The 13,547-nt window shown below is 42.6% G+C and overlaps 1 protein-coding gene across 1 annotated transcript in view; it reads left to right on the top strand.

The window, feature by feature from the left end:
* The window catches only part of shank1 (SH3 and multiple ankyrin repeat domains 1), a 55,140-nt gene that overhangs the window by 24,833 nt on the left and 16,760 nt on the right, over positions 1–13,547 (top strand). Inside the window, exons 13-14 of the mRNA XM_035655131.1 lie at positions 1,388–1,501; positions 2,618–2,693. Of these exons, the coding sequence (XP_035511024.1) occupies positions 1,388–1,501; positions 2,618–2,693 (190 nt within the window). The remainder of the gene's footprint in view (positions 1–1,387; positions 1,502–2,617; positions 2,694–13,547) is intronic.

Genomic DNA, 13,547 nt, shown 5'->3' with positions numbered 1-13,547 from the left:
CCGTTAGATAGCAGTGTTGTAAACGGAGACTGATGACTGTAATGATGGATATTAAAGGCACTGTGATACAAATGCAGATCTCAACGTTCTTTATATAGATACTTTATACACTTTTCCAAAATTACATTTTTTTAAATCGCAGTGTATCACCTTACTTACAGTACTGCAATATATTGCAATATATTGAATCATAACCCTGAATTGTGATACGTATCATATCACCACCACAATTACCAGAGGTAAAAAGCTAACATTAGGCTATAAACAAACATCTTCACTGTTCCCACCACAATCTTGTGAGTCCTGTAATGCTAAGCATTTGTATACACAACGAGTCTGTGAAGGCGGACTAGTTAGTAGATAAGTCTCTGTGTTCGGCGTGCTGATGTTTAATGTCATGACAACTTCTGTAGTCTCTAAATTCACAAGTGGAGTTACTGAAATATTCGTAGGAGAAAACTTATAAAATTTCTTATGCTCTACCCACTTCAATGTGAGGGAACGAGAAAATGAAAATGTTTTACATTCAGTTAAGCCTGGAGATGTTGAGAATTCCCAACAACACTACAAATGGATGGACTTCTGGCCTCCAGAGCTTTTGGGAATTTTGGGAAATAAGATCAATATCAATCTCTTATCTGTCCAGCCCATGAACCCCTCATAAAACCTCCGGTTGTTTTTTCACTTCTTGTACAGATAAAACGATCTAGACACAGGTATATTGTGCTAATTAGTGTGCTTTAGAGGTGCTTGTAGATTGTTTTGTTATCATTGGACTGAGCCAGGTCGTTGTTCTAAGCTAAGCTAACAAGCTGCTGGTGATAACTTGGTGATAAAATATGTAACAAACACATATGAGAGTGGTGTCAGTCTTCTCACCTCATTACCAGCAAGAAAGCGTATATGTGAATTTCCCAGAATGCCAAACAGTAAATTGACTGTAGCGCTGATAAACAACACCAAAACATACTTAATACTTAGAAGAGATGCATGTTAACACCAGGTGTAAAAGGGATCTATCGGTTTCAGAAACAGATCAGCACCCGGGCCAGTTCCAAGTGTCTTCAGATGAGTTTGTAAAATGGCCATGTCCTAACATGAGTGTAAGGTCTCTATATATGTTTGTATTCAATGTCTGCAGGTATGAATATGTGTGTGTTTGTGAGTGAGTCTAAGGTGTTGCCAGGTATGTATGTCTTGGTGAGTATGTAGGAGGTTTGCATGTCCGTGTGTGCGTCTACATGATTTCCTTTCTGTCTGTGTAATGTTGTTGTCTTTTTGTGTGTGTTCATTTCTCATTGGTGTCTCTGTGTGTGTGTGTGTGTGTGTCGGTGCGTGTTGTGTTGCCTTTTCCTGACATGCCGCTCTTTCCTGCCCTCCCCTCTAGTGTTGAGTGTTGGCGAGGGCGGGTACTGGGAGGGGACGGTCAGGGGTCGCACAGGCTGGTTCCCCTCCGACTGTGTGGAGGAAGTGATGCTTCGAAGCCAAGACAACCGATCAGGTGATCACCAGTCACGCACTCACAGACAAACACACACACAGCAGGCTCATCCTGAAAAACACCCAGCATCACTTTAAAAAAACACACCACACAGCGAGTTTCACATTTACCTTTTTTTTTTAATTTTCAACTAATTTAGTCCTGATGATGAATTAAGATGCTAGTTTTGGTATTATTTGATTATGTGGATTGAAGACAACAAGTTTTTGTATTAATTGACATTTTGGGAAATACCCTCGTACCTTGGTTGGATGCAGTAACTTCCTAAAATATCTTGTTGTCTGGAAACCTCATGGTGACAACAAACTTGCCAAGAAATATGCCAGCACACAACCCCCCCGTGGAATCACAAAGTGTCCCTTTTACACTTTTCCCACACTTTGTACAGACAAAACAAATAAGGTGTAATTGGTTAATTAGAGAGCTTTAGATGGTGCTGGTAGGCTGATTCCTTTAATCCTTTATCATTTGATGCTAAGCTAAGCTAACCGGCTGCTTGATGTAGTTTCGTCTTTACAGTACAGACATGAGATTGGTATCATGTAACTCAAAATGTCAAACTGTTGTTTTAAAGTATATATTAGTTCTTTAGCAAATTTTGCGTTATTAGCCTTAGGTGTGCAAAAACAAAGAATTATTTTCATTTTTAATTGATTATTTTAGCAATCAAATACCTTTCACAACTTCCCCAAAGTGACCAACAGTCAAAAAACTAAATATGTTATAATTTATAATGTCATAAATGAAAGAACATTCTCACATTTGGGTAGCTAAAACCAGCTAGTATTTGGAATATTTGTTTGCCAAATGTCTCAAAAAGCCATTAATTGGTTAATAATTAATAAATTATTATTACTGCTTGATTTGTTAATAGATTTTCTGCAAGTCAATCAATTGCCTGGTGGTTAAGCCCCTAATACGCAGTGAATTTAGGTTGCAGGTCTGCTGTCAGTTGATTTAGATCAGTTAGTGTTGTAACAGAGAAAAAAAAGACAGATTCTCCTGTGATGATTATATATTATTATAGTTCTACTAATACATTAACTGAACAGTGCCTGCTGTATAATAAGCAAATAGATTTAATGTAGGTGCTGATGCTGGGATTTTGTGTTTCAGAGAGCCGTGGAGAACGAGCCAAAAGGCTTTTCCGCCATTACACTGTGGGATCCTATGACAGCTTTGACGCTCCCAGGTAAAGCGATGCCTTCACTGCTGACTGCTTCTTTAGATAAAACTGCCAATTTTATTCAAATAAGCATTGGCCTGCACATATTCTTTAAGCAGCAGGGGCTCACAGGGTTAGAGGTAGGGTAAATTTAGGGTAAGGTCACACCAGAGTGGTAATTCAGCTACCAGATGGGTATTTAAGCTGAACACAAGAGCACTTTGGTGCACTCGGGTTGACAAAATAGGCATTTGGATGCTTCAGTGCCTGTTGGGTGTGACATGAGGACTAGAATGAAGCATGAAAGTATCCCATTAGGAAACCGACACATCCTGGTTAACTAAAGGTTAAGAGAAGGGCCTTTTGACAGTCAGATCAGAGTCGGTAAGAACTACCGCTTTTTCCTACCATCGGCCACAGGACAGCCCTACTGAGGCAGGAAGGGGTTCGGGGCCTCAGTAAAGAGCACGGTGTAACTTGTCCATCCTCCCAGTGGGTACTGAAAATCAAACTGACAACTTTTTCATTATGACCTCTCTGCTCCAGTGTTTAGACACACAGCACATGTTGAGAGGGGATTTGTTTGTACCGTAGCATACTGTATACATCTATTCAGATAAGATGATTCATGTAGTGATTCATACGTTCCAGTGGTGCTTTGATTTGTGTGATGTGATGTGTTGTGAGTGATTCATGCGGTAGGATGACGATGTGTGAGGGTTCACTGCCTCAGGTCTAGAAGCTGATCCGCCTGCTTTCATACCAGAGTCATCCTCAAGGCACAGGTTTACCAGTCGTGTTTTGACTTGCTGGTTTCGCTGAATTTAACACAGGCCGACAGGCAGATTCTTGTCATATCAGGAATTTAGAGTAAGTTCCTTCCTTTGTGTGTCTGCCTTTTGGCTCTGAGGTGCAAAGCCGCGTTGCCAGGCTGCAGTTTTTAGGTGGGCTGAACTTGCTGATGATTGTGAAGGTGCTTTCAGACCAGTCTGATGACTAAGTCTGAAATTTCTTTGTGTTGACGGATGTTATGCAATCACTCGGCCATCATTACTGCCCTTGATGTCCAAACTATCTGAACTAATGCATATGTAATACTGCGTCATGGGACTAACCACAAATAACCTTAAAACAGCAATTGAGATCTTTGACTTTTAATAGAAGGTCATTATGCTTCTTGCGCTGATACAGTCAGTCATCCACCCGCTGTGACTTATCAGCGTGGGAACATTCCCAGAAAATTCCTATTCAGCTTTTTGAGCATAGACCCGCGACTGAAACTTGGCTGGATCTTCTGTGGAGGTGATCTGTTGACACATGAGAGGGGCAACCCTCCTGTATTTGGCTTCCTCATTAACTCCACCTAATATAATGTCATCCCCTTTAATGCCCTGCATCTGCATCATGACGAGCACGGCGCCGCTTTGAGGCAAACTCATTTCAGTGTCTGTGACTTGGACTGAGCAAAGAGAGAATTATTTACATAGAAATAAAGCCATTATCAATCACATGTATTATTTACGAGAAATCCCGCTTTCTGCCGCTCTCTTCCCCTCTTTTTGAATTCTCTCATTCATCATCATCCTTTATCATTCATCAACTTTCTCTTTCAGGCCTGCTTTTCTTTCTCTCATCATGGTTTCCTTTTTCTCTATCTCCCTCTGTAACTGAGTTTCTCTCTCGCACATGCACACAGTATCATTTATTATTAACGTGCTTTTCATCAAGACTGACATTTCATGCAAGCGATACACTCAGCCATGCAAACTCACTCACATATGTTTGACGCTAACACACACATCATGTTTAATTAAAGCTGTGTACTGCAGCATAGCCAGAGCCTGAGACTATTTGTTTGGCCAGGCAGGGAAGCAGGCATGGCTGACTCAGAGCCGCCCTCACATGGGCCTACTTCCACAGCCTTTATCACTTCATGTAATATCTCACCTATCCCTCCTTTCATCCCTCTATATTTGGCCACATCTTCTGACCATCTCTGCATCCCTCCCTCGCTTTCTATTCATCACTGTATTGCTAACCCCCCTCTACTTTTTAATTTTCTTTCTATCACCCTCTCTCCCCTGTGGTGTCTCCATCTGGAGGTCAGACAGTGAAGGGCACTCTAAAGGGAGAGGGGGGTTTGAGAGGGGGCTGAAGAGCTTGAATAAAGGTAGAAAGGAATTCTTTGTTTACAAATGGGAGACATGTGCATCCTTTTTCTTTTGTGCCAGCAACATGGGGCCAAAGCTGGTTAGAAAAAAGCATGAAGAAGGATGTCCTCTGCCGTGTTTTAACTTCCTTCATTCTGTCTGTTAAGACCAAAGCAAGGGCAATATGAATATTCCAATTGCATAAGATTATTTTTAATTAGGGATGGCAATGTCGGTCAGTTGTTCGGTCCACCACTTTGGTCCAAACTGAAATGACTGAAAAACTACTGGAAGAATTGCCTTTGCAAAATTTTGCACAGACATGTATGGTTCCCAGGTCAATCCTAATGAGGCTGATGATTCCCTTCTGCATTCACGTGGATTCAGACAGAAGGTAACCGGCACCAACACCAGCATTATATAAATATATAGATTACCCATGTGTTCTCCTTGTGTTATGGAGCTACGTAACATCCAGTTTTAAATTCATTTTGCATTCTACTGCAAAAGGCTAAAATACAGCAATGCCATTTTTTTTGCTCATCCACTAACATAACATCCGGTTTACCGTCTACAGTTTGCCTGAATGCAGCATTATAGCTACTGCATGTCTCTTGTGTTGTTAAATTGTTTGGGCCCAATGTGTCGGCCCATGCCTAATAGACAGAGTCATCTCATCTGCCACTCTCTGATCTTCACCTTCTGTCCCACCCCCGGCCTGTTATTGACAGCTGGATATATTTTGTTGCCTGGCTTTTACAGCACAGGACAAGCCGTGACATTATAACAAGGCATGATAACCGAAACCCGGCAGTCAGCGGGATTAACTGCTTTAACTCGATAAAGTGGTGTGGCGATTACATTAACAAGAATAAGGAGTGAGGGATATGATGGCTTGGGAACCAGCAATAACAAATGACAAACAAATGGAGAGCTTTTATGTACGTCTGCCATGCCCCTCCACCTCAGATGTATTTTTTAATCTGTTTGTCCTCTTGTCCACTTTACATTGTTTCTCCCTTCTGCTCCTCTTCCTCCAACCATCACACTTTTTTTCTCCTTGGATGGTTGTATTGATATATTTTATTTACCATGGTATAAAGATCTTTCACTGCTAAATTCCAGTCAGTCAGGGTGAGAAATGTTGGAATATTAACAAATCTGTTCCAATTGAAAGAATGTCTTATTGTGATACATTTTGCTTATTACTCATTTATATAAGCATTTATATATTTCATTAAACTGACAACTTCCTTTTATGAAAGAAGGTCATCAGCCAATTATCGGTGGTGGCCGAGAGAGCTCAGCACACTGCAGCCTAAGAAAACACAATGCTGCAAGTTTTGCACAGTTTCACTCAGTTTTATTACAGCAGGTCATATGCAGGTTGACAGTATATAGTTATTGGACAGAGCTTCCTGGTCTGTGAAGTGTCTTAAACCTGCATTCTTTTTAACGACCAGAAGGGGGAAGCTCAGTGGGCTGCAAAAAAACAAATCTGGTAGTATTGAGTCTTATGAGAAATTTAGCCTACTTCTAACTTCATTAATACAGTTTCCTAATGAGTTTATGGTCTTAATCACTAGTTTTACGTCTTCCAGAAGGCATGATGTTCATTTTGTAAATTACACTTTGTGATCGACAGCTTTATTCTCAGTGAGTCCATACTGCACAACAACTATTAAGACCCAACTGTTAAAGTAGGCAGTGCTGATCAAATATGAATCAAGATTATGTTACTGTGTTGCCTATTTCTCCCTTAAAATCTTTTCAGAAACATATTTTAGTGTATTGTTTATCTATAACATGAGAACGTGTGTGACCACGTTTCTGCTTCAAAACGGTAGTACACAAACGGATGGCTGACGTCATGATAGGCTCTTTGGAATTTTGGAATACAAAATAGTGCATAAAAGGATTTTGTATATATTATTTCATGTTTAATTATCAGTGTCTCCTTGTCCACATGGCCCTGTACATAACAAAAAGTTAAAATATTTAAACCTTGGATAGCAATCTCATCCACTAACACGATGCTTAAATGCAGCAGTAGTTAGAGTTGGACGTCTAGGCTCTGACCTTATCACTCCCTGCAGATATGTTTACATAGAGATATTGGGGAGTGATGAGCAAATATCTTTAACCCCCTAACCGGAGCCTGCAGGTGGATACTGGGGTGGTCTGTGGGGGCTGAAAGAACAGGCAGCAGTACTGAAGCAGGGCGGTAATGGCGTTGACAGACAGAGGGAGAGATGGGAATTTTCGCAGCTTAAATAGACCGCCAAATTGGGAGGGTGTGTTTGGTAGATGATTACGGTGAGTGAGGCATGTCTCATGTGTATGGCAGTGGCAGATTGAGTTGACTGCCTAAACTAGCTTGTGGGTGTACCTCAGTTCTGTAATACTGTGGGGAAATGAGCAAATGAGTCTTAATAAAGTTTTAACATTCTGATTGCATGATCTTATGGAAGATATTGCTAAACATCTGGTAGCATTAACTGTTTACCAATTACTAATTGTTCATCAGTTTTTGGTGACCACTGGAAAGTTCTGTTGTGTTGTAACTGTCATAACTGTGTGTGCACAGCTTCTTTATTTGTTTGTGATTTCCTATTTGCAACATGTTGCTTTATGCTGCTTATGTGATGTCAAATTGGTCTTGTGTTTTTTTTTTTTAGTTGTAGTGCATTGAGCTCTCTCTGCCACCATAATTGCTCCAGTCGCAAGGCTGAAAAGCAAAATGCATTAACAGTAAATTAATTTTAATGTTCATTGGAGTGAGAACTTACCTCATCTATTATTTTGCGTAACCGTCTGTGATGAACAACATACAGAATGTATCGCTGACTCTTCTGATTAACATTACAGCACATATAATAAATGATTAAACTAACTATATGTACTTAACTAATTAATATACACATTATAGTATTACACCCATTATTTAACAGCATTTGGTTGTAGAGAAAGATTTCTACCGTTGCTGTTTTAGCTGCATTTAAAGTAGCTCACGAAACACTTGCACACTTCTATAAACTGATTGTTCATCAGCTCTCTGTGTAACTGTCACAGATGCACTGAGTAACTGTACACAATCTGTACATGCCGCTGCTCCTGCCAGCCCACATGAGACCATTTCTGAGCCAACAGTGGGTCAAATAAGGACGAGTGAGTTTGGAGAAGAGAGGCAGAATATTCTGCTAAACACTGCTCTGGTCGTTTATTGTTACATGCATTGCCTCTTGCTTGTGTGATATAAAAGTTGATATGATTTTTCATACTTCTCCAGCATGTATGACTTCACTTTATTTTACTTTTTGGCTGAAATTCACAACAAGAGACAGAATCTAAGAGTGTGTGTTCAGGTTTGGCCATCGTATGATAGATGCGCAGATGCACACACACGTAGTAATAGAGGACACATGAGGCAGACATGCAGATACACAAATACGAACCTTCTGTTTGCTCTCCTGCTCCCTCCCCCATCTCCACCCCTCTCTCTCCCTCATTCTTTCATGCCCTCTCTTTCTCTCTCTCTCTCTCTCCCATAACACATGCATGCACACACAAACACACATACTGTACACAGGATCACAGCGGTATACCCTGACATGCAGGGAGAGAAACAAAAAGGCAGAGATGTGAGAGAAGAGGGGACAAGTGCTGTGATCGCCCTCGAATGCAGGAGGGAGGCAAGAGAGGGAGAGGGAGAGACGGAGAGAGGGAAGGAAGGCGGGAGGGAGGGCAAGTCGACGGAGGACAGCTTCGACATACGTGGAAGGAGGTTCTGACTAAGAGATGATGTGAGTGCCTATTTGAGAGAATCTGTACCCTTCTCTCTCTCTCTCCCTCTCTCTCCTTCTCCTCCTCCTCTTCTTCCTTCCGCCACTCACCCGCCAGCTGTTTCTCTGTCCTCTCTCCTCTTCCTGTCTGCGTCGATGCGTCTCCTCCCCCCCACCCTCTCTTTCCCTTGCTTTGCCCTCTCATTCATGCTTTGTTTACAGCAAATGTGAGGAGATAATATGTGTGTGTGTGTGCATGTGTGTGTGTGTGTGTGTGGATGTCAGAGGTTGGAAAGAAAGCAAGAAAAAAAAAGTGGGTGGGTGAGGTTAGTTAAGTGTAATTTAAATGCACGTGGGGTCAATAACAGCAGTGGAGGGACAGCAGCAGAGGACCGAGAAGCATCTGCACAAAGTCAGATTTATTCTTACAAAGCAATTCAGCTTCTGTAAGCCTTTTTTCTTTCTAATATTCCATAATAATAATTTGACATGTCACAGGATGATGATGATACCTGTTCAGTCATTTAAACTTCAAGACCCTCCTATGATTCCCTTTGAATTAATTATTTCAGATTCGGACTGTATAGACTTATCTCAGTCGCATCCATTTTTATGAATGGGAAATCATGACAGTGACAGATAGGCAGAGTGGATACTATACATATAAACCATAGGAAGTGGAGGAGTGAGGAGACATGGATGAAGGGGAAGAGCAGGATTGAGAGTGTATGTGTGTGGTTGTGTATGAGTTGATCACATGAATGCATACATGCTTGGACTGCATGTGTGTGTGTGTGTGTTTGTGCATGAAACCCCCTGCAAACAAACCCACCTCTCAGTCTCTCTCTCTAAATTACCTCATTTCTCCCTCTCCTTTTTTTAAGCCACCTTATTCCCCCTCCCTCTGCCCCTGCTCCTCTTCTCTCTCTCTCGTCCTTCTCCTCGCTCCTCCCCTGGCAGTCGCAGTCACATGAACCATCTCCATCTCTCTCTCTCTCTCCTTCCGCCTCTCTCTCGATCTAACCCGCCATCCAAGGGGCTGGGAACTCGGGACCCTCATCCCTTTTCCTTTTTTCTTCATCCTCTCTTCCGGGCTTCCTCTTCCTCCTCATCCTCCTCCATCTATCCCGCGGCTTGCGCTCCCTGCCCTCGACGGATCAGACGAAGCGAGAAGGAGCAGGAAAGGAGGCAGAGAGAAGGGGACGGGGAGGCAAATGCGCGATGGGGACGGACATGCGGCCAGGAGATGCTCCCCCTCCTCACTCTCCTCTCTCTCCTGCGTTCGCTCGGCCTGTGAATAAGGACGTCGGTATTACAGGTACCTTGCCATGCTCCTTTATACCGCCCTTAACCTCCCTCCTCTCCTACTCGTCTCTCTTTCTCTCCCTCTCTCTTCTAGTCTCCCTTCCAGTTTGCCGGGAGGATGGGGCGGTGGGGGCGACCTGACATCATTTAACCATCCACATTGGATGGCAGGCAATCATGATAGTATATACGATTGACAGAGTTCCAAGGCAATCTTCACGCGGATGGTTATCTGTGTTCCCAAGCTGAATGTAGTGGTTTGTAGTGTCTGGCTATGTACTGGTGTAACACGACGGACGAGAGCCTGCTGCCGCACACGCCCGTTATGAGCAGTGCAGCCCGACTCTCTGTGCTTTTCGCTGAACCAAACTGTGCGGTTTTCCCGTTTCTTTCCTCGCTGAACGGCTCTCTGAAACAACGTCTCTAGAAGGCCATGCACCCGGCACAATGATGGGCTTGCTGCTTTTTTTTTCGATGCAGATGATTGCGTTTTGTCATGCATCCCTGGTTGGCTGTGTGTGTTTGATGGGCTGCTGTCATCAAAAACACAAAGGACCTGGCAGGATATTTTCTCCCTGCCGACTGGTGATTTAGTCTTACGTCTCCTTGGCGTGATGTTGGCCCGTGTCTCTGCTATGTTACCCCCCAGATCGCGTGGGTGACGAGCAAACCGAAAGAAGACCGAAAGCAGAGAAAGAAGCCAGTCGGAGAGAGAGAGTGAGGGAGGGAGACTGCCGACAAATTGGAAACAGCGCATGGTGAGGGAGTTTTAACGATGCAGCATGCATGACAAGTTCCAGCTTCTTTCTGACACCTCTATGGAAGCCTGCTTGGCCAAAACTGTTTAATGCTTTGGCTTCTTGCATATGCACTATGAGACACACTGTAGGCTGTGCTGGATTGTCCCTTGCATCCAAGATACTGGTGACAACACTAGGTCACTAATACTGAGTGGCACTATTACTAGTCCAAGTTCAGTAGCTGGATCCTCTGAAGGATGTAGTACACAAAGGTGGACCTGAGTGGCTTTACTTGCTCTTCTCTTTAAATAAGATGGTAGAGCCTCACAAAGAACAAAACTAATAGTGTGTTCAAGTGTCAGCTTGTAAAGAAGTTTTAAAGTCATTAGAAAATTGCTCTCAAACACCCAAAAAAGAGTTTAACGATACCCAGAGTTGCATTACAAGTTTAACAAGCCTATTATGGACACCCACATAATAGTGTTAACATTTTAAGAACGTTTCTGTAATGTAGTAACAAATATGACAGACTTGCAAGCAAGAGTCAATAAATCAGGCTAAAATTATATTAAGCTAAAATCACAAATTAAAATTTGCCTCAGGGTGCTTTACAATCTGTCCTTAGACCCTTGATTTCAGTAAGGAAAGAAGCCTCCCAAAAAAAACAGGGAAAAACTTCAGGAAGAGCAACAGAGGATGGACATGTAATATGAAGAAGACAAGAAAATCAAAGTATATACATATTCTGATGACAAAATATCTGTATCTATGTGGCATGTGGATTATAAAATGCAAAGAATGTGGATCCAGGAGAACAACTTCAGGTGTGTCCAAGTGGGACCAGAGCCATGCAACCTCCTCTGGACCTGGAAGAAGACAGGCCACACAAAGAAAGAAAGAGAGAAAGTGCTATAAAGAAAGAGGAAGTGAAACTTGGGCAAATGCAGAAAGTTTAGAGAACAAAAAAGTGTATATGTAAGTATATGCCTGACTTCCATGATTTACACCTACACCTTTTAAATATGACCCGGTCATGTGATACTGCCTTAATACTACTTAATACTACTACTACTACAACTGACCAGCGCACAGTGCATTTGGGGATAATGGGTGCTTCTAAGGATGCACTGGCTGTGAACAAATGTAGGCTGCATTTCTCAGCTGCACTTGCAGGAGCAATCAGTCTAGAAATTCAGAGTTCCGAGGATCCAGCCACTGAACTGGGACACAGCTAATGACACTTAAAGTTGATGACATCCTTGAGGACAGCAAAGCCTGAGTTAGTCGTAGGCGTTGTTGGATGGGATTCAAGGGATTATTGCTATGTACGCCACCCTGACTGGACACACAAACACACACTGACACCGAGTTGTAGGAGAAGTAGTGCAAAATAAACATGACAGTTATGATCTGACACGTCCTCCAATGACCAACTCTTGACACTTTGTAGAACAGTTGCCATAATTATTTATTCACACTGGGAATGACTTGGCTTTGCGAGTGTCACTTCGTTCTCAGTGATTGTTTTGATCAGGCATGCCCTGCATTTTCTTCCGCGTTGGCATCGCCTCTCATTATATTTTGTCATTCTGATGAGTTTCCAGGCACTTAAAAGTTAAAAGTTGTTTAAAATAAAAAACGTCAAGTACAAACGCCATTACTTCAGACTCTATCATTAGCCCTAAAGATGGATGTAAGAGTTCTTTTTGAGCCATTTAATCATGCAGTCCCTCAAATAAAGGTTGCATAAGTCTAGGAGACTTCTTAGTGCAGTAGTAATCCATTATATTTAGACTCGGCAGAACTACTGTCCATGAAACGTAACGACATCAGTAGGGAAACACTAGCAAAAATATAATCTGCTGTTGGTGAAGTTTCCTTTTATGTTTGTTGTCTGCACGCGTTGAATATCCATGGAGTGACTTGTTGCTTGTGTTGCCTGCAGGCACAGGGCAGGCTAACAGCTACAGGGGAATGTGATGTGTGTGTTTGCATTACTTTGTACCTAAATCCCAACAGTAATCTACTTTGACTATTCAGTCCTTCCTTAAGATTTTGCGTGAATGTGTTTGCATGTACAGTATGTGCTCATTTATTCAGATGGTCCCCCTTGGTTTGAGATCTGGGCTGGGCAGCAGAGATGAACAGAAGAGGACAAGAATAACAAAGAGACAGAGCCTTGGCTGGCAGAGACAGAGAGGCTCTCACAGCCTGTGGAGAGCATCATGCACTCAATAGACTGAATGAAAAAGATCATTAGGGGGAAATGTGATTAGAAAAAAAATTAGTAGAAGTTTGGAGAACAAGGGAAGAACGCCAGTAAAGAGAGGGGTATGGAGTAGTCAGGGCCATCAGGATGGGAAACATGTAAAAAGAAGAAAAGCCAGAGAGAAGACAAAGAGAGAGGGATGAACAGATGGAGTGGGCTGAGACTATTTTGGTGCACGATGGGATTATCAGCATGTGGTTACAGTATGTTACAGCTGACACGGTATATATACCTCTCTGACTCACTGACTGACTGAATGGCTTTGTAGATGGTATTTCCATTCATAACAAGACAAGAGTCCGCTAGAGGCCAGCAGCACTTACACCAAAGTGGTTTAAACTGAAGTGGTCGGGCATCCACATGTGTGACGTGTCTGAGTTCTCACGCTAGTAGGACAAGATAATCCTCTCGTTATAAACACATACAACACAACTAAGAAAAAGCTCAGTTAGACAAGTGCATTTTGGTAACATAAAGCAGGGTCCCAGTTAGACGCAGGTCCCATTTACTAGCCTGGTGTGGCTACACGTGTTGACAGATGAATGCAGGCCTCAATTAGATGCCTGGTGGGTGCCCGGTTGGCTCAGTCGGTGGAGCTGGCGACCCATGTGCGGAGTTGCTGCAGCGGCCCGGGT

The sequence above is a fragment of the Morone saxatilis genome, unplaced genomic scaffold (assembly GCF_004916995.1).
Source record: "Morone saxatilis isolate NCDOM2014 unplaced genomic scaffold, NCSU_SB_2.0 Contig14, whole genome shotgun sequence".
Classification (NCBI taxonomy): domain Eukaryota; kingdom Metazoa; phylum Chordata; class Actinopteri; family Moronidae; genus Morone; species Morone saxatilis.
This window is presented reverse-complemented; position numbering and strand designations above follow the sequence as displayed.